Raw genomic sequence first — 26,488 nt, 5'->3', positions numbered from 1 at the left:
CCCGTAGAGCGCTCCGCCAGAGCCTGCCCCGCGGGCCTCTCCGGGGCCCGCCGCCCAGCTCCGGGCAGCGGCCCCCGCGGCCCCCCGGCCCGTCGCGCCGAGCACCCCGGGCGGCTGGGACGCGGCGGGCGGCTTGGCGCCACGGGAGGGCGGCAGCGCCGGCGAGGTACCGGCCTGGCCCGCCTCGCGCCCGGAGCGCGCGGACCCCGCCCCCCGCAGGGAGAGCGCGCCCCACGGCCGCGCGGAGGCCGGGCCAGCTCCGCCCCACCCGCCCCTCCCTGGCGGCGCCGCATCGAGGCGGCCATTTTGTGGCCCTGCGCGGTCGCTGGCGTTGGGCTCGGTGCGTAGGGGGGCCTGGGGCCATTCGGCTCCGTTCTAGCCCTTTTTCTCATACAGATCCCTCGGTAAGAGCGCGGCGGCGCCCGGGCGGGCCGGGCCGCCTAACCTGCCCCGCGCTGCGGGCCCGCGGCGTGGCGAGGCGAGGGGAGGGAGGCCGGGCGGGCGCGGCGCGACTGGCACGCGTCCCCGCGCACAAAGGGCCGGGCAGGGCGGCGCCTCCCGCGCTGCCGGCCCGGGGCACCGAGCGGGGGCCGCACCCGCCTCGCCGCGGCCTGGCGCGCCGAGGCCGGGGAGCTGCGGCCGTGCGCCGGTCCGCGCCGTCGGCCGGCCGCCCGCTCCTTCCCTCCCTCTCGCCGCGCCTCCGCCCGCGCCCGGCGGCCCGCGGAGCTGCGCGGCCGGCGCGGGCAGGTGAGTATGTGCGGGCCGGGCGCAGGCGCCGAGGGCCCGGCCGGCGGGGGGCGGCCGAGTGACCTTGCGGCGGCGGCGCCGGGGCCGGAGCCCGGGCCTCAGCGCGGAGGCTCTGCTGGCGGCGGCCGGTGTTGGGCGGGCGCGACGGCGGTGTGGGGGTGGCGCAGGCCGGGAGCGGCACCTGGCGGGCCCCGAGCGGCGGGGCGGCGGCGCGGTCCCGTTGTCGGCGCCTCGCCCTTCGGCCGGGAGGAAGCGGTGCGGGGCCGGTCCCGGGGGGCGAAGCAGGCAGAAGCCTCGCCTGGGGCGGGCGTTCACCGAGGCCCGGGGCGGTTTCCGTGGGCTGTTCCGCCCGCTGGAGGCTTCAGGCCTTTCTGCGTCCCACAGAGTCTGGAGCACAGACTCATCCCGTTGCATTTTGTCCCTTCAGCATGTCTTCAGGGAACAGAAATAACGGTATATCGTTGCGCTAACCCGAAAGCTGCTTCGTGTCATACCTGCTTTAATGCATAGGATGGGGAGGCACCATATTCTTTTTCCTGACAGGCCTAGGTTCAGACAGGGCTCATTGGCCCTGGAATGGATTGTTGTACCAGGCGGTTTGGCATGGGCATGCAGGCTGTGGCTGTTAGTAGGGCTTGGTTAACTGAAGCAGGGTGTCAGTACAGTTTTGGGAAACAGTTATATCTTCTTACTAAAAACTTTCCTAGTACCAGAGGTGTACCTGTGATCTCGGGTTATTGTTTCTAGCCAAAATGCTTGAAAGTAGGAGGGATAGCTGAATGTCGATGAATCTTAACCTGAATAAAAATAAATGTTGTCTTTCTTTGTACAGAACTTGGTATTGTACGCAGCAGGAGGATAAAACCAAATGTTAAAAACAATGCTAATGACTTGAAGTAACCTTTTGTATGTATCTGTACAGAAACTTGTAACTGAGCAGCTCTGTAACAGAAATGCTTTTGACCTGGGTTCGTTTAATTTTCTGTATAATGAGCAGAGATCCTTTCATAGGGCCAGTTTCCAAAAAAAAACCAAGTGAGGAGACTTGCAGTGAAGATCGCTCATAGTATAGTTCTGTTTAATTTTTGTGTGACTTTTTAAATGGTTCTGGAATTGAAGGTGGCTTAGATGAATGCTCAATTGTTTGACCTAAGTCAGCCCGTGGAAGAGTTTAGTTTACATTCTTGCTGATAACATTGTTGATCTCTCCTGAATGGAAATACAATTTTGCTTGAACAGTCTGAGAGTAAAATCTGTTTGCCTGTAATCGAGAGTAATTAATTAAGGTCAGATTGGGAATGAGGCTAGAATAGTAATTGCTCGTAACAGTGCTGCCTTGACTGAAATGTAAGAAGCATGTAATTAATTCTTACCTTTAATTGGATAAATTCTCAGAAGTGCTTTCTTTTGTTCCTGTAGTTCCTGCATAACTTAGGCAATGATATTGACCTAAATTCTCCCCCTTGGTCAGGAAAGATGGGTGCAATCCCCAGTGTAATTGTAGGGGATGAGAAATACTCTGTAACTGCATATTTTATTTGTAACTGTGCCTCCAGAAGCTCCGTATTGTCTGTACCTGTAATTTGTTAGACCTTGACAGGAGCTGACACTGTTGCTGTAGGAAAGCTGTCCTGCCACTTGTCTCGTAGTTTCTGCCCATATGGCACCATCCTGCGCAGATGTGAGCATTTGTGCAACAGTGTTGTGAGCCAAGCTAAAGAATGTACGTGAGGCAGGGGGGAGGATTTACTGTTCAGCCCTGCAAGTTGTTGTCATCAGTATTTAAACTCCATTCTTGATGGTTGCCTAATTGTGTGGATGCAGTGGGTTTTTTAAATTGACGAAAAAATAAAACCTGCATATACTTTGGACTTACTGGTGCAGCATATTGAGAAGTCTTGTGAAGTGCTTGTAATAGTTCAGTCAACAGTTGAACAAGTCTGCTTCTTTCTTTTTTTAATTCAGTTTGTTCCTTATCATTTTCATACTTAAGTTCCTTGCTTCCCTACAGGTTTATTTTGACTTCTTGTGCTCCCTGTAGGAAGACTTATTTTTTTCAGGTAAGAAATAGCAACTTGGAACTCTTGGTTTATTCTTGTGTCAAAATACCAATAGCTACATGGCCTATAGATTCCAAAAAACCTTTTGGAACTGGTGGCTTTTCAGGTTTTTCTTGTGGATGCAAGCACCAGGCTTAAGTGATAGTGCACATGTGGGTGTGTATGTTCATGTTGACCAACTGCAGATCTGTGTGGCAGAGAATAATGCATGTTGGAATATAATTATTTCTTTTTGAGGCATGTTTGTTGACAGGCCTTTGTGTGACACGTCTTTGTGTGGTTTTACTGGGCTTGAGAACTTTCAGCCAGCCTTATTTCAATATAGCCAGCTGCAGTTTGCCTTTTTTTAAGAACTCCATTTTAGGTAGGTTTATGAAGTTGGTTAAAAAGAGGTATAACTGTCTCCATCTGTATCTTTAGCTAGGTAGCCTCTATTAAAAGAAAGAAGGGAAGCACTACTGCTTTGTGTGGGGTGGGTTTTTTTTTTCAGTATGAAGTTAGCACTGAAGAGCTTTTTTCTTGCAGTTGATGTTAACATACTACTTTCACAAGGGACTTTTTTTCTGCTACTTGTACTCAGCACTTCTTTCCCAAGGAAATGGAGAATATACTCTTGTTTCACATAGTGCTTGAGTCAGGAAACTTAAACACCTCTAGTGCTCCAGATGTAGAACTGAGCATCCTTAGTCTAGATCTGTGCATCAGTGGCACAAAGACAGTGGCATTGATAGGGTCTGAGTTAAGAGTTTTTGGTTAGTCTTAAAGCCAAGGGCTTAAAGGCTTCTGTTAGCATAGCAGACTTTAATGGCTTTTTCAATATAATGAAGGTTCCCAGTGGCTTTTTTTGTTATGCGATCCCCTGTATTTGTGTCAGTTCTTTGCGTAGATTGCAGGTCTGTTTTCTCGGTGTTGCTGTTACCAGTCTTGGGAAAAGATGCATTGATATTTTTTTTTTTAATTTTTTTTTTTTCCATCTGTCTGTTTTTCCTGCTGTCCTGATGAAAATCTCTGAGCTGGGCAACAAGTCTACAAGCAGCCATGAAGTGCCCCCCTTTCTTTCCTTTTTGAAATAAAATGGCATAGTCGCATTATTCTTACCACGTGGCACATACACAGATGAAACATCTGCTTAATGCATTATTTTAAATGAAGACATAATTTTTTCATCAAAGCACATGGCAGCGTAACTTGCAAGATTTCCCTTTATTTGGCTGCCATGAAAATACCCTCTTCTTTATCAGCAAGTAGGGTAGATTTGGTCCTGTTGAGTCAGAAAACAATTGAATAATGAAACTGAGAATGCCACGTGCAAGTGTCAAAACACTATAGGCTGGCTGACTGGAAACAGTAGGACTTTCAGTGGCCAATATTGCAGGTTCTATAAATTATCTGTGGAAAATGTTTCTAAAAATTTTTTTGAATGATTGTTTTTACAGGTAGACCTCTTAAAAAGAGTCAGAAGTCCAAGTCCAGTTACTGCTGCAGGTACTGTTAACAAATAATTTTTGTGATTTCCTCTTGGCTCCTTCCATTTTTGGTCATAATCTTTTCCCCCAATAAGTAAAGTACATGTTGGTGCTCATTGCTAAGAAATACAGCAGATTGCTGAATCTAAGGTGAGTGTATAGTGTGCTACTGGAACACACTTGGAGCAACCTCAAAGCCAGGGGAAGCACATCTGGTCAAAAAGGAGGAATTAATTGGCCAGTTTACTGACCGACACATAGCCTTAAGTATTAATTTCTGTCTCAGATCTAGACTTCTATTCACCTAGAATACCAAGGTGTTGCTTTCAGAGAGGATGTAGGCGGTAATACTTTAAAGCCACTTTGTATCCAAATGTTTGTACTGACTTTGAAACCTTGGCATTGAGTGCAAAATGGTATTAACTCAATAATGTAAGTGTTGTAGCCTAGTGGAAAGTAGTGTAGGCAAATAGGAGTCTTGTTGTTGGATCCCGCCCATTTCTTAAAGGTACACTCTTTTAAGAAGAAACCTGTTGTCATTGCAAAAGTATGAAATTGTCATACAAGTTTGTGAGCCCATGTGTGGTTCCTTTCCTCGTATGTTGAGCAAAGACACTCTGACAGCACCTTATCCAGGGCCGTCCAATAGGTTCAACCTTAGGCTGCTGCCACACCACTCTAAACCAAATACTTAGATACAGTCCTACTGTAAATAAGTTTATCCAAAGAGTCCTGTGGGGTTTTGTTGTCCTTGCTTCTGAGGGAGTATAGAATGGCAATGAGAATCAGGCCACTTTTTACCTTTTCTTGATTTCATTTTTATTTGACAAAGGAGCTGTAAGCCCATAGGTACCCATTATACAGGGCAGAAATGTCTTTTTGAGGACAGTTGCACTAGGTGCATTCAGTATCATGAAGTGGTTTTATACAGGTTCAGTTCAGATAGAAAATCAGGAGAAAGTGCGTTGGGGTGCCCAGTCTGCAGGCTAAATTTGGCTTCTCAGGACAATTCAAATGGCTGTAGCTTGTGTCTGCCGCTCCTGCAGTCTGGAGAAGCCTTACATGTATTGACATGAATTGGATTTGTGGATGAAGGTGTTTTGAGAAACTGTTCGTTGATTTCTTGTGTGACTAAAATGCATATCCTTCTGCCATGTGATAAATGCAGTTTATCCAGCTGAGGATGTCTTGGTTGACGGGAAGGACTGTGTTTGGTTACCTTCTCTTGTGTTTGTTCACATGGGCAGACATGCATGGATTGACATGGTAAACTGTCATGAGAAGAGTTCAAAACTCAATTTGGAGATTGTGCTTCCATAAGAAAAAACACAGCTTGCTTAAGCCATCTGCAGTCTTTTAGTAGTGAAACATTTTAACTCGTAATTTCCTTAAGAGAATTCTTGATGCCTGATGTATTAATTTGCAACTTAAAATATCCTGCACACTAAGAACATCTAAAACCATAGAGATGTTTAGAGTCTTAGGTTGCTAGAAGCTTTTTCAATGAAAGAAGTGTTTCATGTATTTTTTTTTCCCCTGTTTTGTTAAGCTGCCTTTTTTGTGGCAGTTGGAATTATTTTTGTGTGCAAGAAGGGTTTTTTTCCCCAGTCTCTCTGAATAGTTTAAAAGATGTTTTTAAATATTCAGAAAGCATCAGTCTTACCATTATATATCTTGAAAAGACACGCTTGTTAACCAAGAGTGTGTCTGTAACTTGAGCTTCTTGAAAGCTTATATCTGACCTGGAGTTTTGATTGGTTTTTTAAAATAACCTGTACTGCAAGATGACTTCTTAAAGCTTTTAGCCACCATGGTACTGCAGCAGAAATCCACCAGTAGGAGTAGAAATTGTATGTTACATCAGAAGTGATGACTTCAGTTGTGCAAATCCCAGTCTGCTGTAATTGTTTTGCAAAAGAATTTTGATGTACTTCCAAATCTAGAACACTCAGGCATTTTGACCCTATGACCCAGATCTGGCAGTTCTGGTTTTGTTTATGGGTGGCTGCTTGTGCTCGGTATTTCAGAATTTAAACTTTTTATTATTTTAGGTATATCCTAACAGTTAAAGACTGTTTGGGCAATTGTAGTATAATTGATGCAATGATACTTGTGTACATTTCTCAGCAGTAGTTCTTGTCAAAATCCTGGGAGGAAGAGAGGGGTTTAGATTTGGGGCAGATTGGGTGCATTTAAGTATTTTTGAATGTTTCAGGTACATTTGCTGGGAGAACAGTTAAGAATTTCTGCAACTTGGAGTAACAGAGAAAGGGAAGACAAGAATGAGGATAATAAGATGAAGGGGGGTGGGGACACACAACAGTAGGAACTCTTGTTTTCATATGTAGCAGTCCATTGGAAGATACGGTGAACTCATGATCATCTGTGCTGTACCTTTAGCCTGTTGTTTTCACCTAGAATCATATATTCTCCATGTACAAGATAACTGACTGTAGGCTGTAATTTCCTTCAAGCAGCTTGGCCCATAAGATTGATTTAACGTGCCGGTGATCTATTCTTCAAATGCCTGCGGACAGTACCTTGAATTTTGAGTCACTTGAATATACAAGGCTTGGTAGTTATGCTGTCTGCTTACTTAGTTAATGGATTTATTCTGAAATGCCTGGTGTGCCAAAGTAGGAGTAATAAAAAATTTAAAAACTGGTGGCTTCTGTTTGGCAAAGGGTAAATAAATGATGGACAAATTTGTAGATATGCAGAGGGGTGTGTGTCTGTGTGTATCTAAGGATCTTGAAGTTTCTCTAATTTGGCTTGCAGCAGCCTGCTGACTATGTGTTGAAATAATTTCAGATTAAATGAATGTTCTAGAGGTGTTACTGTATGATTGGGATATCGTTGGTTGTAGAGAAAATATTTTTTTGAACTCTAAACTACTTCTAGTTTCAGAATTCATGTGATGTATGTTTTTCCTTCCCTATAGTTGTACAACAGTGTTTGGAATGTTTGCAGCCGTATAAGCAACGAGTTTCTTCTTGGTGAGTATAAGCATGGACACTTGGTTTTGTTAATTGTAGCTTTTCTTCAAGCTTTTGAAGTTTTGCTTTAAAATTCAAGTTTTCTTAATTCTTGCAGAGGCACTGTGGCTAATATTTGTCTAAATTAAATCTTTACATTCTTAATACAAAGGCTGCACATTTTCAGTTGGAAAAAAAAATAGCAGTTTCAAGAAAATCTACTTTAATGAATGTTATTTTATTTAGGAAAAACCTTCTTTATTTCATGTGACTTAAATCCTTTTCTGAAATCTTCTTGCTTGTCCAGTGTTTAAGAGTGTTTGTCCTTTACCTTTAGTGTGTTACAGGAAAAGAGGGGAAACCAGAACAGCTAAATAAGAGATGATCAAATGATTGAAAAAAATTCCTTTCAGTAATGAGCATTTATTTCTTTAATTGCACTTGGTAATAGGTTTTATTATAGCAAAATTTTTTTTTCAGTTCTGTTGAATTGCCCGTATCATAATTTATGCTTCCATGTTGGCTTGTCCCAGTCTCACCGTCAATTTGAATTAACAGCACAAATACATGGGATGTTGGTAAGAGGATGAAAATTACATTCTCAATGTCCTGTAACCTTAGGGAGAGTGTGAGGATCTTGATCTAGGGCGGGTAAATGTTTGCTGACATGTTTTTATTTTTGTCACAGATCTTGATTTCTGCTCTAAGAGGAGAGCAAATGTAGACTTCTGCTGGTGTCAGTTTTCTTCGTCTACTTATATAAACTAGAGGAAAAATAGGAGTCTGAAGTTAAATACTAAGTCTTATGTGTTGAGGGGAATGTTTCAATGTTGAGGAATTAGCTGTACAGTATTACTGTTATGGAAATTGTAAATACTGGTTCAGGATCCAATTTGTGTTGTCTTGCTCAGACAAAGAGTTTGCCTGTGTAGTTGTTGATTGAATCTGGAAACTTTTGAAACTTTTAAAGCAAGAAGTGAGTGCTGGTTAGGATCTAGTTGAGGATCCTACGTGGTGGAAGTAAGTACTGTGTGTAGTCCAGTGTCTTGTTTGGAATGTGTCTTTCAGATAGAAAAAGGGAGGTGATGCAGTATTTCTTGGAATTTTTTGCATTGTCTGATGGTCTTCACATCCAGTTCAAATTTTTCCTGTTTCTGCTCCTGTTACATTAAAAAAACCCCACAACTTGACTGAAGATCTGAGGCATTGTGTTTTGAAATACCAGTGCCAAGGACATATTCTGGAACTTAAGGTTGTGTCCTAAAACATACTCCTCTTGCTCTGAAGTGGTATGCATAAACAAAACATGAGACAGGAGCATAGAATTCATTAGATGAATAGCTACTACAAAAGCTGTTTCTGGGTTAATACTTTTAACCTGTGTGGAATTCTATTTCTGTTTTTATATGTAGGGTAGAATACGGTAAGGCATGCTTCATGTTAGCAACGCTGCTGTAGGCAAAACCTGGTAGGCAGTTGTTTTTTTATCTGCAGGCAATTAAAGTCTCTTGTAATCAGCTTCCTAAGTCAGGGCCCAAACAGTTTTTCTAAGTGGTGTTTATATGTTTGTGAGACTTGTACTTAGTCTTCAAGATGCCATTAAGATTGTATAATATAAATGGTGTCTGTAAATACTGTTTTGCAGTCTGATACAGCCATTACCTTTTCTTATCTGCAGGTGTGTGTTTTCAGCACAGCATGGCTGTGGTCATCCACTTGCAAGGTCTTCCGATTGTGGTGGGGACCATGGACTTCTCTGGATTGACCATTCCCGATGGGGGCGTGCATATTGTAGGGGGTGAACTGGGTGAGGCTTTCATCGTTTTACCATGATGAAGACACAAGGCTTGGTATCATGTGTGCAGATGGTATAAGTAAAAGGTCAAACCTAAATATTGCAGAGCCATGAAAACCTTACGTGCAAAATGTGATTGAACTTAGTTCGTGACATTTTCAAAATGGGTACACAGATTTGCTAGCAGTTTTGGAACACTGTCTGGTGCTGGAGTGAATGGCAGAATCAGCTTAGCCTTTCTGGAATTGACTGTAAACCTGTTTTGGCATAGAGAAACTGCTTATATTGCTATATGTGAAGGGAACAAATCAAACTTCTGTCTTGTTGCTTGAATAGGAACTGCAGTTCAAATCTTGGAGCTGCCTTCAATATACCAGTTTGATTATACCTGTGCTGCATCTCTGGTGAACACAGGACAACCTCTTGCTAGTTGCTTTTACTCCCTGGTTTTGCCAGTACTTTTTATTAACCCACTAACTGTCCTACCATGTCGTCCTGCAGAATCACCAGTGTTATAGAATGCCTCATAGGAATTGAACAGAAAGCTTACCGTCCAGAATAAAACTTAATACTATTTTGCATTGAAAACTTATATTTATGCAAATGGTTAAATTTTACCATGTTTCTTTATCAAGTCAGGGATCTATGGTTTTTCATGGGGTGCCTCTTTTTTCCTTTTTTCCCCTCTATTGTGCTCTGCTGGCGGGGTGGAAGGGAGGGGAATCCCTGGGTTTGGCACAGATAAACTAAAGAATGAAGGAGGTAAGAGTCTGAATTGTGAAAGTTAGTTGCCTTTCTTCTGAGCTGCTCATGAAGTACTGAATTGAGACAGTACAAAGTTCGGAAGTGGGACTGATGTAAACGCAGGGGCTTTGGCGTGCTAGTATGTAGGAAACTTTAATTATACTTACCAGTGATTTTGAAAATAGTGTTTGCAAAGGTAAGTAAGGCTTTAAAAAAGGCTGCAGTAATTCTACAGTTTCCAGAGAGAAAACAATAGAGGCTGTTATTTATTAGTGAAAGAGAAAGTTTGCCATTAACTGCTTGGTTTTGCTCTATATGACAATGTGAAAGATTTCTCCAGTTTCCAGAGGAACCCTTTTCTGTTGGAACTTAGTGATGTGCCAGGTTTGGGGCTTAGCACTGACAGAGCCGAAAACTGAAGAGTAAGAATGGTTACAGTTGTTGGTATACAGGACCCACACTGTTAGCAGTGTAGAAAGGTTGTTTTAAAATACAAAAATCACGAGCACTGAAGGAATCAGTTTTAATGTAAGCATGTTCTCCTCTGCATTGCCCTAATATAAATGCGTCTTCCTGATTGGTGCATGACTGGTGAGTGTCTGAATAGCTTGAATAGTCTTTAAAAGCTAGATTACTTCATGGTGACTTCTATGGGGAAGAGAAGGCTCTCCCTTTTAAACAACAGATGTGTACTTCCAGTGATGTAGATTTAGAAATATTTTCTGTTGGAAGTAGTGACTTGTCTAAATCCTGGATTATTTGTTCCTGAAACAAGTTAATTCTCATAGTGGAATAAGAAGTTTTGGAGAAAAGCTGTATAGCTTTGGGGGTAAGCGTAGTAACTACCCCTTGTTTTAATCGTGGTCTTAGGCACTTGAGAAAAATGGATTCCCACAGTTACTGAAGCGAATAGCCTGCTAGTGTGTTGGTTTAGTTACCAAGTTACTGTAAATTAGTTTTCTACTGAGGAAAACTTTAGAAGAGATGTTAAAGTGAAGTGTTCTTATTTCCAAGTTGTAGCTATGACTGTGTCTGATTAGTCTGGGGTTGTTTGTTAAACATTGTTTTGATGTAGTTCAAGGTTTTTAAATAGTCCTTGCAGGAGAACACGGAGCTGAAACATAAAATATCAAAGCAGAGGCAGTCCCCCTGTGGTGGGTGCTTTCTTTCTGAGAAACCAAGTTCTCCGTGTGGTCAAGGTCATGCTGGTGAAATGTGATGGACTTTCGTGTTGCCTGTTGGCCTTGTTTGTGGACAGCTATGTGATGGCTCCCGGTGAAGACTGTATCATATGGTTTCAGACTTGCTCAAAGGCTGTGTATTTCAGGGTAGAATTGTTGAGATCCTCTTTCTTTCTGTAACTTACCTTGTGTAATACTCTACCAGGTATGTATCTGCCTGAGGAAGTTGTTCCTGAAACTAGCTGCAAATGAAGACAGCATGCTTTGCGAGGGGGCATGCTGAGTGTAGGGACTGCTGGATCAAGTTAAATCCAGTTGCAGAATGTGAGGGAGAACCCAAAGCAGCTCAAGTTTCATAACTTGGGAGGGGAGAGGAAGGAGGACTTCGCAGGAGGGGGCAGTGATACAAGATTTTTGCCCATACAATTTCTTCTTTCTTCCAACTTTCTAATCAGCTGCTTTGTAACAAGCTTGGCCAAGTTAGTGAAGTGCAGTATGTGTGTGCTCTGACAAATGCTGGTTTTCAGCTGACTAGCTGTAAAGTAGACAGAGTTCAGGGTTTTTTTCACAGAATTTGCAGCCTCTGTAAATACGGCTAAATGGCTTTTGCCGTTTTTTCACATTTCCCTTTAGTTGTGAAGGCCTTCCTCACCAAAATTGGTGTTTGTTTATAGAAACTGTATTGCATGAGATCCTGTTACTGAAGTCGGGAGGTGTGTATGTTCCTCTTCAGCCTCATGTAGGTTAGCTGGAATGATTCCTGTTCTTCAAGATTGCAGCTGTTACCAAAGGGGACCACTGCAGAGAGCTTCAGTAATGCACTTCCAGTACCTCTAGGAGTACATTGTCTTTGTGTGTCCCTAGTTAGCAAAAAGGAAAAATAAGTTTACTAGGACAAGTGTCATCTTGCAGCTGTAATATATCCTGCAAGTGTTTAGCAGAATGTGTGTCTGCTCTATATTTGGAGGCATGAAATTCTATTGCTAGTGTGAGAAAGTGATGTGTTAATGATGTAAATCTGCAGAGGCAGCAGTAGATGTTTGAGGTGTGGGTGGATAAATATTTAAAAAAGAAAATGTAGTTTGCACTTGATGCTTGGATTTCCAGGTTTTCGTTTTTTTATTCTTATCTATCAGAATGTAAAACGCCAACCATCCTTACTCTTCCTTAATTTCCTTCCCCTTCTTCTTTCCCAATTAAAAGTTAAGGATGTGGTAGGTAAATTCCTCCTGCTCCAACCTCTAGCCATATTAGAAGGCAGTAATTCCTGGACTGATCCAGATCCATGCTGGGTACATTCATGGTTTGCTACCAGATACTCTAGAAAAGTAACTTGTGATGTTTCTCAGTTCCTAGGTGGCTAAAATATTTTTTTTCTTTTGGTGTGAATCACTGTGTTGTGAATTGAACTTACAGGCAATAGCATTTGGGTTTTTTTCCCCATACTGTTGGAGGCTGCTTTAATAGTAGTGAAGATAAGTCCAAAAGCAGTGCTTTAGAGGAAGACAGCAGATCATCTGGTAGAGAAGTTTCTTTGCAAGGTGGTTACGATAGTAGAGGTGGTGAGGGAGCCTCCGTGGCCAGCCCTTGACAGATGGTCTGGTTTAAAAAGTGTGTCAATGGAGTAGCTTTTCCTTGCGATGAAAACTTTATGACTTTCCTAAAGATCTTTGATTTCTGAACCACACTTGAACTTAGAGTAGTTCTTCATAAAATAATGATAATCCTTTTATATGTAGCTCGGTTGATATCACTGTTGGTTATGCATTGTGTGAACCAAAATGCTGTTGCTTATTTCTGTTGCCTTTTCATGTCTCCTTATTGTAGTGTATGATGAGAAGGTTTTTTAATTTATCTTGCATCCATTTTATACGTCTTTAATTGAATCTTCAAGATATAGCCTTACTGTAAGGAGGACAGTATTGAATAAAACGTACTTGTATTTTTGGATTTTGTGAGCTTGAAGACTGCAGGAATGGGTTATAATTAGTGTCTTAAAATTTTGCAGAACAGCTGACAAAAATTTGGGGAAAATGGCTCCTGATCAGGCTTTCTGCTAAATGTACCTCGAGGGAAACTACTACTTCGAAAAAATTTCTTAAACCTTTATATTATATGTTAAAAACATATCTTAATGAAGAGTATTCTTATTTTCTGCTTAAAATGGTGGAGACATGGGAGGAAAGCAATGCAAATATGCAAGCGGTATATACAGTCTTCTCCAATTGATTAAAAAATCTACATATATCTAACATTTTTGAACTCTGTTGCATTTGTAGTGATGAGGTGATGTAGTATTCTTGAGTGTTTCACTAACATGGTAGCTGTTGAAAGATTTGTTACTGTGTTTGGGTTTGCCCACTTCATTTCTACTGGATTCCTTGTTTCCATTTAAAGCGGGAGGGAGGGAGAGAATATTATGAAACTTCTCAGTTGTTAATAAACATTGGGTTGCAGAGTTGTTAATTGTCCTGGAACTTGGACCAATGGACAAAGGTTGAGCTTCAGTGTTTTGTGGTCCAGTAGCTACAATTTCGAACACATTTTTTGAATGATTCTGCATACTGTCACTTGGGAACCCTTGTTTAAGAGATAATTGCCCACATTACTTTCTGCAAACCAAAAATACAGAGGTCCAACATCTAGCTTTTGGGGATTATGGTGCATAAGCTTATTTTGTGTATGTCTTGATTAGTGATTGATATTTAATTGCATTTTTCAGGGGAATAAAATCAGCAGTGTTGATATTACAAAATGACAAAACATCCTCCGAATAGAAGAGGGATCAACTTTGAGGTGGGAGCCCAGTTGGAAGCCCGTGACAGATTAAAAAACTGGTATTTTTTTAAAACCATTCATATTGTATTAACTCTTAAGTCTTTAATATCTTAAACATTTTGTATTGGTACAGTATTTAGAGTCCTGGTCATTGGTTTGTAGGAAAGTAGTTAATTTATAAGAGTTTATAGACCAGTGGTTGAAATGGGCAATAGATGCTGATATGTTGTGCTGGTCCTTAAAAAGAAGTGTACTGGTGCTATCTGTGCCTGGGAAATAGGGCTACTCATAAATCTAGCGGGACTTCAGGCTCTGAATTCACACCATGTTCTGTGCTATATACAGATTGCAGAACAGACATCATGAAGAGAGAAATCCTTTGCAGTACCGAATACCCAGGGTAGTTCCTCACTGCTTCCTTTTGCATTGCTGTTGTGAATCCATAGGTTTTAAAGTCAGACTGAAATTGTTATGGCCTGTGCTCATTTGCCAGAGGTCAGCTTTAACTGGGTGAGGAAACACATTCCGCACCGAGAAGTCTGCTCTGGCGCAGAGAAGTCTTGCAGACTTCAGTTGTGAGGAAGAACGCTTTTCTTAATTAACCACTGCAGTAGGAAGGGGGAAAAGGGCCTAAAAGTTACTTGGGCTAGCTTTGAGACTTCTGAGAGTTCATTTTAGGAAGTTAGCTCAAAAATTAGCATTTAACAGTGCTCAGTGAATGAGGCATACAGTGAAGATTGTTAGAGGCAAAGACTTCTTAAATACAGGAGTTAATATGTTTTTGTTAGCTTCTGAAGATACCTTCTCTCCTGAAATCAGCTACAGTTGATTTTTGTTTTAGAATATATGTGGGTTAGACATTGTACGTTAGGATCTGAAACCTGCCAGCGCCTTAAGTGTGCAGAAGTCAGTGTTGAAAACCATCTGGACATCCCAGAAGGATGGAGCGCTGCCTTAGATTCAGCAGACTTGTTCTAAAGCATCTTGGTTGCATGCAGAATATTTCTCTAATTTCCAGGTACCAGGGGATTAGAACTATGAAAATGAGTGAAACATAGCTCTTTGTGGAAAGAACATGAAGTATCAATATTAAATCATACTTTGTTGTAATGTTGGCTTTCGTGTGTAATCGAGAGTTGTGTAGGTAGGGCTTTGATCTGAATCTGCATGCATCTTTTGTATTCTTGAGCTTTGTTCATGCAGTGAAAAAAGCCACATCTACAAAAATGAGACTTCTTAGCCTGCCTGTAATGTAGGGTTATTAAAGATGCAGTTTATTACAGACTGTGTCAGAGTAAGGCTAATAACTGACATCTGTGACTGTTACCATTCTGACATGCTTGGTCAACAGTGTCTTGAAGTATGCGTACAGCTCTTACATGGGAAAACTTGTGTGTGTGTGTAATTTGACACCTGCTGTACTTTCACACACCCCTTGGCTTAAATTTAAATTTTGAATATGCTGCATGTCCAAACTCAAGCCATGCTGTTTGTTTTCTAAATACACTTGATCTTAAATGACCTCTCTTATGCACAGTGTTTCGGTGACTCTTTGGTCTTGCAACTTAGTAACCAGCTCTCCAATTCTGAAAAGTTTTCTTTTGCTTGCTAAGCTTTTGAAACCAGGGTCAGAAAGTCCATGTCTCCTTGACTGGTGATGTGTGTGTTTTTGTTTTCAGGGTTTGTGAACCAAAACTTTTAATAGCTCTAGAGGCATATTTTCTCTTCGCAATATCAGTAGTGACAGGCTGACACACCTCCCCAGGTGTGAATTTGTAGAGGACAGCAGGCTTTTTTCCTCTGCTACTTTTGCCTGCCACTGTGAACAGGACCACTCTGGTGTGGTTATGATGCAGTCTTTTTGTGTGGATACAAAACTTCCCATTTGCTGATACTTGGTTTTCCCAGTATTGGACCTGCAGAGGCCTTTTTGTTGCTTTTGTTGTGATGCTGGCGCTTAAACATAAGCAGAAGTCTCTTGTTTGATCAGAGGGCTGGCAGTGAGTTCTTCTGTACTCACTACCAAACATACCAGTCAATTCATGGGCCAGTATTGCTTCTCAAATGACAGTAGTGCTTGGGAATGTATTTCATCTCAGAGCCCCATTTACCTGCCTTTCATGGCAGTGGCTTGTGCCCTGAAATGCTAGTTCGGGGCTTTCAGGGTGTGTGGATGTGATGTCAACCCTATTGAAGAGGAAGATGGCTTGTGTAAGCCAGCAGAGTTGCCAACACAGAGTCCGCTCCTTGCCAAAGTGCATTTTGCATCTTCAGAGTTCTTATCAAAGATTACTTTGTTGAATCTGGAATGGTAATTGGAAGTGCAATTCAATTCCTGGTGCAGTTGTGTGTTACCTCATAGACTCAAACTCTGGGGAGTACAGTGAGTGCTTTTGGTGCTTGGCTTAGTTTTTAGGGCTTGGTTGATGCATCAAAGCTGTCATGAAAGATTTGTGACAGTGTCTGACCTGAGGGCACTAAACGGGGAGAGCTCTGGCCATCAGGCAGTTCCTCCATGCATGCTGAAAGGTTTCGTGGTACACAGAGTTCAGAGGATGGAGTAGTGAGACTGCTCCAGTAGCGCAGTCCTAAATGGAGAGATCCCAGAGAGGCTAGCTGTGACAGTGTACGCGCACACACCATCCCAGCTGAATTGCATTCTTAAAGCTTTTTACATTGAATCATTTAAACTTTTCAGTGCTGCCTAGCCCTTTTCAAGAAAGGATGACTGCACTGGATGCTTGCAGTAGGCAAATGATGACACCTCTTGTGTTACCTTACTGTAATGACACCTCTTCAAGTTCCCCTATTTGTTGTGTGAGTAAAATAGATTTTAAGATATTTTTTTTATTCTGGCTGAGGCTCCTAAGTATTGAAAACAACATTGGTATTGTTATTGTGCTACTCTGTTAAGGTTTAGGTTGTCGGTCCCATGAGCTTAATTGCACATACTGTCAAAAATTTGTCTCAGTACTGGAAAAGATGAAACTCCATAGCTGTTCTTCATAGTGCTGATTCTCCTAGATGCTTCCTTTCTTCTCAGCATTGCTCTGACTGAATTAAGCTTGTCCCTGCCTAGCTCCAAGAGAGGGGGTTTACACTGTGGTGGTTTATAGGAAAGGAGAAGGGAAACAAAGTAGTCCAAGACTGAGATAGGAATTCCTTCAGTCAGCACTCTGATTCTGAATTTTCAGATATTTACCTCTTCCCAGAAGAGGATGGTTTTACACTTGTGTCTACAACAAACCCATTTTCATATTTGCTGTATTTGGTCTGACAGCAGTAGTCTAAAGTTGCAAGTCATTGCTAACCCATCTGTGGAGAGTTATGCTGTTTGAGCTTTTGATTGTTGCTTGGGTTCTTAGCAAAACTAATGCCAGGAGTTTTGGGCATTAGGAAGGTGTTCCCTTACTGTTTAGCCAGTGCAAAAAGCCTTGAAAGGTACAGGCTCTTAATTCCTTTTGAATTGAGCTGGAAAACTTTCCCAGTGTATTGCAAGAAGTTGTGTCTGATTTCAGTGTGTTCCAGTGTGATTTCAGTTTTTTCACAGTGTGTTAGATATCAGTACCATGTGAGGATTTCTTATACAGCATCACTTAACTGTTTTGAAAACCCATGGAGTCAGCTAAATGCTGCCTTTGTGATTTGGGGGAGGATGTGTTTGACCATCCCTGGACACATGGTAGTTGTACTCTTTTTCAGGCCTTAGTCAGGCTTTAGCTATTGGCCTTTCACTTTATGTATACTTCTGTAGTATGTTTTCTTGATAAACAAGTCTGAATTTCTCTTGTTACCTCTATCCCTTGGCATATTCACAGGCCTTTTGGTGCATGTGTGTGAATATGCTGTATTACTTGTCTTCTGTATTGATCTGTGAGGACTTGTGTCTCCTGATGTGGCATGCTTCTTGCTCAATGCTTTGAAGGCTAGGGTACAAATGTTGAAGGAAGGAAGCTTGCACTGTTGATGTGTGTTGCTCAGAGCTGTTGAGAACCTATGAACCTTTATTTTTTGTTTTGAAGTTGCTAGAGCTGTTTTGCATCTGTAAGGAAGGGTAGGGGCTGTCAGGGAGGGGGCTGTCAAAAGTTTGTGTATAGATCTAGTTCAGCTTCAAATAGGTTTACTGTTCCAGTCGAGCGCTGAACATATGTTTACTTGTTGGTTGCTTTGGAAAGAGATGATTTGTTCAGACATTTTATCCTGGAGCTGGCTGGGAGCTCCATTTCACCCACACTGGTTCTCAATCAGACTAAAATTTGATCTTGTCAGTTATGTTTTTCTTGATAAATCAACATCTTTTCCCCATCAGGGAGTCTTTAGAAGGTGAGGTGAGATAGGTGCAGATGACACTGGTGCATGGTTCTGGGATGATGGTTTTGGTGGAGGAGGTTCTTGTTTTACTGGATATGAAGCAGGGAACAGTCTTGCATCATGGAGTTAGCTGGCTGTTGTCACTTAGGCTTGTCTTTCCCCAGTGGCAGAAAGTTAGTGGATTGAGTTTGTTTTCCAGAGGTGGTTATCTGCATGGACTGGATTTTTAGCTAAATGTTGAGTCAGTACTCTGTCATTTTTATGTGCTTCCCTCTTGATCTTTGAGAATCTGAACAAGCCCTAGGCCCATTGCAACCCTGATGGCAAAAGTGTCCTTTTGTCTAGTCTCTTGTTGGGAGGACCTGGGAATCCGTGCTCCTGTTTTTGTTGCACTTTGTAGGGAACTGGATACTGATTTTTGTCATTACCTGTACTTGGATATCTCAGCAACAGCTTATCACTAAGAATAAACGATGTGTAGTAGAACTGTGTTGTTATATGTGGAAAGGCTATGAATATTACCTTCTCATGAACCTGTGTAGGGCAGTGCTTGGAGTTATATAAATATGAAATAACATTGACTGGCACACAGTTACTTCCTTCCTAGGAAGCTGGTAACCAGTTAGAGGTGTCCCTGCCATAAGTATCTCCCATTTGTCTTCCTCTCCTCCACAGCCTTTACTGTATGCCAATAATATATTGGGACGAACTGGTGGCATAGTTTGAGGCATGTGGCACTGTGTTAAACAGGGCCTTGGTCTGTGGTTGCAGTGTAAGTCTATAGTATGGCCTGTGTGTAGCTGCTCTTGAACAAGTCATAACTGGACATGTCTTAGATCTGCTGAATAGTATCAGCTGTAGGTAGCTTTTCATCTACATAGGATTGTAGAATGGAAGTCTGTGTTGCATTTAAGTCTTAATTCTGACAGGTCTGGGTTTTATTTTTAGCATCAGGCTTGATCCTTTCAAGATGCTTTTTTTTTTTTTTTTTTTTTTTTTTTACCGCTTGTTCTATCTTTTTAAGTGTGATTTAACAGGTAAAGCATACTTGTGGATTTGGGCTTTTTTTCTTTGGCCCTTTGTTCAGGAATTCAGTCGGGCCTTGCCTTTCTTTCAAAAATAACCAAAAACGCCGAGAAGTGAAGATCTTTCTCTTGGCACTACTATTGCTGAGGGGAAAACGTCAAAACGTCAATGCTTGAAATGTTATCTTCAGTTGGGATAGTGAAATATATTATTTTTCTGAAATATTTACTGAAGTTACAAATTACCAATGCAATTAAAGAAATACATAGTTTTTTAAGGTCTTTGTGATTAGAAACAACTGAATTTGAGACTCGTCAGAATTCTTTATTTCTAATATACTGGGAGATTTTTATTTAAAAGTTATGGGACTTTGCAGATTAAATTTAAATTTTGAGAATCTAAAACTTAAATTAGGTTTAGTGTGTGTGCTAGACTTCTGCAGTTACACTGGGAAAATGATTCATGATGCATGTTGATGGGTATCTGAGAGAAATGAGTGTGTTGACCTCCAGCTACTGCTGGTAAGAGGGAGCTAAAGCGGTCAGCTTTGTTACTGTGTAAAATTTCTAGGTGTAAGGAAGGCTTTTCTGACTTCTTGATCTGTAGTTACTTTTTTTTCCCACCTCAGACTACAACAACTCCTTTGTGGTTTCTTCTTCCCACAGCCAATGTTTGCCTTTGCTGTTCAGTTTTGGGATTCATCCTGTGCTGAGCTTATTCATTACAGTAGTATCTTTATTGCTTATACAAGTGATACATCAAATGTTAAGATTGTAGAAACCACAGGTTGTTAGACTTAGTTACTCGGCTGCCCATCACACTTGATCAAGCAGGTCTTCAGATGTTTTGCTTTTGATCATGCAGGAGGCTCCATTTGTATAATGTTTTATATTGTAGTTAAGTGTCTGAGGCAGCTTACCTTATTCTTAAATGAAGTATTTTAATCTACCTTTTGACCAGGTATCCAGCTCACATTGAAGAAATTGATTATGAAGAAGGAAAAGTACTTATCCATTTCAAACGCTGGAACCATAGATATGATGAATGGTTTTGTTGGGACAGTCCTTATTTGCGTCCCTTAGAGAAAATACAGTTAAGAAAAGAAGGATTACAGGAAGAAGAAGGTTGTGCAGTAAGTAAAATTAGGGGACATCTGAGTGTGTAAGTTTTAATGTGCAGTTGTATGAATTTATGACCATTAAAAGGCTTCACTGTTGCTGTGTTGCCTGCTGTACAAGTTTTATGATTTTAAATAATGGGAAAACTAATAATTTTGATGTTTTAATGAAGTTGTATGTTTCAGTAATTCTCAGATGAAAACACTTAACTACTGTCTTGTAGGGATTTCATATAAATGATCAGGTATTGGCATGCTGGTCTGATTGTCGCTTCTATCCAGCCAAAGTTACTTCTGTTAACAAAGATGGTAAGGAGTCACTTCTGGTTTTGTCATTCTTGTTAGTATGCGTTTCTATATTGTTTTCTAACTTTTTTGTTTAGCTGGAGAGAGAGTGCAGCAGACAGAACTGTGAATACTTTTATTTTCAATTACATATTTTAATCTGCCATCAACTTTTTTAACCAAACTTCTGATCCTTTTCATGAGATAGAAGAGCTTTCTGCTGGGATATCCAGTCAGTAATTGCTTTAACAATATATTTGGAAAAAGTTGTTTCTTCTTAAGTTTATTGTTGAGGGGTGCATGTAACAGCAGTAGAACTAGCGTCAGAGCTGCAAAAACCCTTGACAAATAGGAGAGAGAAAGAAAAAAGAAACAAAAGGCACAGCAGTGCTTCTTTTTTTTGAACGTCGGTGAGGAACTATGAAGGACTTGTTCTTGTGCTGTGCTTTCTTTGTATTGACTATATGTTATAAGGTCAAGGAGAAAAAGTCTGCGTAATTATCTGCTGGAGTACTCCACTAAAAATATTTTGGGGTCTTGTGAGGAAAGTATATCTAAGGAGCAGTTCTAAGCTTACACATGCACCTTTATGCTTACCGTAATTATTTTTGGTAACTTCACTGTTTCTCCCTTACCTGTCCTGTGATAAGACCTCTGCTGTTGAAGTTTTTGACAATGCAAATAAGGCAGCTTTTATCTAGAGCTAAATATGCAGCTAGAGTATTGGAGCTGTTAGCAAATGCTCTGTTAAGTAACATCAGATCTTTAAGCTCTTATGCTTTATTTTCAAATTTTAGGTACATACACTGTGAAATTTTATGATGGTGTAGTTCAGACTGTCAAAAACATTCATGTCAAAGCTTTTTCCAAAGATCAGGTAAGTATTGTGTTCATGCTACTAGTGTATTCTAAAATTGACAATTAAGATGGCTAGATTTGATTAATTATAAAATAGGAAATGAATGAAATATTGCTATTGCTAACATACAATACCTAAGAAATAAAATCCGTTAAAAAGAAAAGGTTATACAAATCTTCATGGTATGATTAGCTAAGTGCCCAGGTTCATGTTGTTATGAATGTACCTGTTGAGCTAAAGAAGTCATAAGCATGTAAATAAAACATTGTAAAAATCACTGGAAGATTCAGAATGTACATACTAAAGCTAGTGGTAAGTTATTGAAACACACTTTAGTTATTTCACCTGTTTGAGATTAGTTTAAATACATGAACCTTAAAAAATAAAGGGATGGGAACTATGGAGTGGACAGAAACTCTTCTTCCCCAAAGTAACAGCTTGATTGTCTTGAGACTCCTGAAGAAGTTATCTAGTAATCTTTTATCTCACAACTTTGAGAAGATAAGCTTTTTGACTAATCAATGTTCTGCTTCGATGGTTTGGCTGTTCTACCAGCCCTTCACCTGGTCAGTGCTGTGGCTTCAACCTTCAGCCATTTATAAAAAAAACCAACCAACCAAACAAAAAAACTGTCCTGCTCATGGTGAGAAGGAAGTAGTATTGCTTTGTACTTCAGTTTTCATGTGTGGGCGTTTTGTAGGAAAGGCTGACAAGTTCTAGTCCTGTGTAACTTGGTTAAAACTTCTGAAGTACCTGCTTCAGAGTAATTTTCATTACAGGAATGGTTTTAAGTTTGAGATCTTGCCACACATTTCTTCTGTATGGCAGCTGTAGTCTGTGTTTTTAGTTGTGCCTTCTGCTTTTAGTTTTCTGGAACTTTTAAGTTTCAGTAAAGAAATAGAATTCCTTCCCCCCAACATGCATCTTTATTCATTATTGGCATGTGTATTATTGATGGGTACAATTTAAATCTGTTACTGTTGTGAAGAGACATGCCATTCCTTGGAGATCTCCAGATTTGTGTATCTGCCAGTCTGGAAGGGAAAACTATTTCAGATTTGCCACAAAGTACTCTTAATAGCTTTCAAATGGTAATAATTGTCCCTGCTTGAGGGTTTGACTAATTTGACTAATTTGAGTATTTGACTAATACTCACAAGGGAACTACCTGAAGAATCTTCATTGCCATGAGAAGTATTTCTACCATATTTAAATACATGAAGTTGAACAATCTTTAAAAATACTCTGCTTAAGAAAGGCAAAGTATTTTCTTCTCCTTTAGGGACTTTCATGTTTCTGCAGAGCTTTGGGTAGGTTTTGAAAGGAGTTTTAAGTTTTCTTCTCCATTATAACCACTAGCTGGGAAGATTTCTCTTAACCCAAGAGAAGTTATGCTAGAACATCTTGTTTTGTCCTTTTGCATAAAAAAGCATAAAGGGCATATTTCCTCATGAGCTCTGTTTACGCAATCGGAAGTGAATTTTAAATAAATAGACAACTGGAGAGCTCAGGATTCACTTGTGAATGTAAGTTACTTAAGGTGTAGATTCAGACACAGCATGCTGGTGGTGGAGGGAGAGTGTGGTGTTCCTGTTCATCAGTAGGAGAGACCGTAGCCATGAAGATGTGCATGGCACATGTCTTTCGTAACTTAGGGGTTCTTTAAAAAAAGAAAGAGAAAAAAAACCCAACCCACAAAACCACGTGCTGGTCATCATTGATGACAGTATTACTTTGTCCCTATCTTGAGGGTGTAACATGCTTTACTGAACAGTGATGGTAAAATGCTAATTCACAGTGTGAATGTGCTTATGCAAGGACACAGAGTTTTCTAAGAGTTCAGTAACATCAAGAGGTAATTCAGATGTACTATATGGTTCAGTTTCTTGAGAACAATTTGATTAACATGGTTCATATGTGTTCACTACCATTTAAATTTAAACATCATGTGGCTCCTGATGAAGCTGGTGATTGCAGCTGTTTTATGTGATTCTTCACTTAGCGTGGAGTGTTCTGAAGTGTCACATTTCAGTGGCAGTGTTAATTACAAGCTAAATACTTGGGTTTTTTTGAGTGAGACACTTTTATGAAAGGAGAATGGTTTCTGCATCCAAGTGATTGAGCTGTTTGCCCTTTTCTGTGCTCATGACTCCAACTCCTTCTTGACTGTCCCAGGTAGGCTTTAAGTAGTACTGCACAAGCTAGTACGGACCTAATTTGCACGTGAGAACAAAGAAACAGCAAAACTCAGGCCATTGAGTTGTGAAATGAGTGAATCTGTTGCACTGTCCTGTTGAGGCTGCATGGATCCTTGAACAGTTTAAGTGTCTCTTAAGTTTTGATCTATGAGTTGCAATAGAGTATACACTGTTATTTGAAAAATTGGACAGGGATGCAAGTCTGCTAAATACAAAGGTGGGAGAGGACTTTGAGACTGCAGTAAGTTAATTTTTATATGTCATTCTCTTTATTCTAGAATATTGTGGGTAATGCGAAGCCTAAGGAAAGAGGTAATGAAATTCCGTCATCTCCTGAAAAGCAGGAGAAATTTAAAGAACAGAGGAAAGCAACAGGTAATGCAAAGAAAGACAAGGATGAAAAGACATTAAAGACTGAGAAAAAAGTGAAGCAACCTGATAAAGAAGGAAAATTGATAGTCATCTCTGAAAAAGGAAAGGTCTCAGAAAAGAATATATCTAAGAATGGAAAAGAAGATAAAGAGAATATATCAGAGAATGATATGGAATATTCAGTAGATACACAAATTGAGAAGAAGCCTGAGAATGACAGTGTAAAGAGTTCACAGGAAAACACAAAAGAAACTAAACGAAAACGTGGAAGACCACCGATAACACCTCCAACAGGTATGTAGCTAAACTCAAATGGTTAGGTGCTATGTCAGAACCCATTTAAACTTACCTAAAGGAATTAAAAGTATCTTGCTGTTTCACAGCCTAAGCCTGTAGAAACTTTGAAAATGTTCTGAACTCATCTTTGTTCAGGCTCTGTTAGGACAGCTGAGAGTTACTGGGTTTGGAGCTTCAGTGGTTTGGTGAGGGGTTAGATTTAGACAGGTAATCTTCATATATTATAAAACATGTTTGCAGTAGTATTAAATGCTAGTATGTAGACCTTGGAAAGCCAGGTGAAACTCTGTTTATGCAAGTCCAGTATTTCAATTTGTGAGGCTTGGGAATTTTTAAAGAGTTTTTCAGCTTCATATCCAGACAACTTGTTCTCTATCTAAATATGTAGAGCCAAGTCCTCAGACACTACAGCCCATAACTTTGGAGTTAAGACGTCGGAAAATACCTAAAGGAGGTGAAGTTCCATCAAAGCGTCCCAGGATTGAAAAAAACTTGTGTGAGTATTTTTTGTTATTTAAGTCTTGCAGTATAAGTTCTTAAAGCAGAAGGGGTGGGGGGGAGCACGGGTGCGGGGAGTCTGGTATTAACCTTGAACTGTGATAAATGAAATGACTGAAATGCAGCACCTGTTGTTCTGGGTGGGTGTTTTTTTTTTTTAAATTGGCCATTCATACCTAGCATCACCATGTTGAAATTCCCTCCTAAATCTTAGAAGCTTGGTTTGGATGGAGGGAACCACAAGCTGTGAGTCTTGATGCAGAAATTCATAGATGCAGAGGAGGCAGTGATTATTTTATTTCCTCCAATGCGCAGAAGGCTATAAAAGCCTTTTTCTATTTATAGAAACTCTTTAGTTACTAGATCGAGGATCTACCACATTGCTTAGCAAAGAAACCTTAATATTAAACAAATATTCATGTCACTGCTGTTTAATAGCTTCTGCTTTATCATTGTATACTGTGTAGTGATGTTGAAGAACTTGAATGCATTGATGAGGAAGGAAAACTATATTCTCTAAAGTAGTATCATGAACAAGGAGATGAACATCTGAAGAAGGCTGTCTTTCCCTGCCTTAGGACCTCAAAGTCTTAAAACTTCAGTGCACATATGTTGTCCAGCTTACTGTCAAAGTTGCTTGTGTGTCTGAATTGTCTCATCAACTTCTGGCATTACTTATATCTGTGAGATGGTTGCTGTTTAAAACAATGTTTTACTAGTAAAATAGTGTTCTGTATTCTTACTTCAAATCTGTTACTAAAAGAAGTTGTGACACCTATAAGATAGGCTTTTGCTCTATTTTTATGCTTATTTGCAAGTGTTAATATGACTGTAGCTTTTACAGAGAGGTTTAATCACCAGGGCTGCTTAGCTTTTGCTATTAACCTCAGTCCTTAAAAAAACCCCCAGACTTTCAAACTGCTACTGGGAGGGGAAATCTTTAAAGCTTGCTTTTAAGCTATTTGTAATCTTGTAACTGCATGGTACCATTAAATTTGTCTATTCCAGCTCAGGAAAAATTGAAGAATTCTTCAGGTAACCTTGAAAGAGACCAGATCAGGAGACGATCTTCAAGGCTCTCGTCTAGTATTAGCCATGAGATTTTAAATGCAGATCATGTCACAACTTCGACAGAAGTTCAACATTGGAAAGATGTGACATCTAACCAAAAGGAATCTGAAAAGGGTAAGCAGCTTCCTGATATGCTCTGGACTTGTGGTAGCATGGCAGTCTACTTGTTACAAACACTGTATTTTTACTTGCATAACGTGTAGGCTGTATATGTGCAATTAAAACCTGATTTCATCAGCAAGGCAAGTTTCTCTCTCTTTGCTGCCCTGATTGCCTTTTGCTTTTGATTCCTCCTTCATCAGTAACCTTAGCATTTCCCTTGCATGGGTGGGAGCTTTTCCAGTAGAGGGGTAACTAGGGTTGCAAAAGGAGAGCTCCACAGGCTGTAAAATAACTTAAAGGAAATACTGTCATTGTTGTTTTTTTTTTTTTGTGGGGGTTGTTTGTTTTGGGGTGGTTTGTTGGTTTTCGGGTTTTTTAGGAGATGCAGGTTATGCTTATGAAAATGAGGTAGTTACAAAGTTTTAATGCTTTTAGATTGAAGGCGTAACCCAAATACTAACCTTGAAAGTTTAGTTGAACACTGAAAACATCAAATGGGATGCTTTTATTCTTAGACTGTGTGGAGATAATGCTCCCTTTTTCTGCTCTGTGCTTCACTGCATTTCCCTTTCAGGGTGAGCTATGGTAGTGGCTTGAGGAGACCTG

At 40.6% G+C, this 26,488-nt stretch overlaps 1 protein-coding gene across 10 annotated transcripts in view; it reads left to right on the top strand.

Annotated features, from left to right (window-relative positions):
• Nucleotides 1–265: 265 nt before the first annotated feature.
• The window catches only part of PHF20 (PHD finger protein 20), a 71,950-nt gene continuing 45,727 nt past the window's right edge, over nucleotides 266–26,488 (top strand). For 2 of the 10 annotated variants that reach the window (XM_040608312.1, XM_040608311.1), the window contains exons 1-12: nucleotides 267–404; nucleotides 2,759–2,807; nucleotides 4,244–4,292; nucleotides 7,215–7,269; nucleotides 8,927–9,055; nucleotides 13,691–13,805; nucleotides 20,044–20,215; nucleotides 20,425–20,509; nucleotides 21,283–21,362; nucleotides 23,821–24,208; nucleotides 24,600–24,707; nucleotides 25,718–25,894. In XM_040608312.1, coding sequence (XP_040464246.1) covers nucleotides 13,723–13,805; nucleotides 20,044–20,215; nucleotides 20,425–20,509; nucleotides 21,283–21,362; nucleotides 23,821–24,208; nucleotides 24,600–24,707; nucleotides 25,718–25,894 — 1,093 coding nt within the window. In that variant the 5' untranslated portion in view covers nucleotides 267–404; nucleotides 2,759–2,807; nucleotides 4,244–4,292; ... (1 more) ...; nucleotides 8,927–9,055; nucleotides 13,691–13,722. Of the gene's footprint in view, nucleotides 405–527; nucleotides 748–2,758; nucleotides 2,808–4,243; nucleotides 4,293–6,488; nucleotides 6,561–7,214; nucleotides 7,270–8,926; nucleotides 9,056–13,690; nucleotides 13,806–20,043; nucleotides 20,216–20,424; nucleotides 20,510–21,282; nucleotides 21,363–23,820; nucleotides 24,209–24,599; nucleotides 24,708–25,717; nucleotides 25,895–26,488 lie in introns of those variants that run through there. The other 8 variants (XM_040608313.1, XM_040608304.1, XR_005829884.1 and 5 more) reach the window with 7 other exon arrangements.

Source organism: Falco naumanni, chromosome 10, assembly GCF_017639655.2.
Source record: "Falco naumanni isolate bFalNau1 chromosome 10, bFalNau1.pat, whole genome shotgun sequence".
Classification (NCBI taxonomy): domain Eukaryota; kingdom Metazoa; phylum Chordata; class Aves; order Falconiformes; family Falconidae; genus Falco; species Falco naumanni.
The sequence above is the reverse complement of the archived record's forward strand: the minus strand, read 5'-3'. Positions and strand labels throughout refer to the sequence as shown.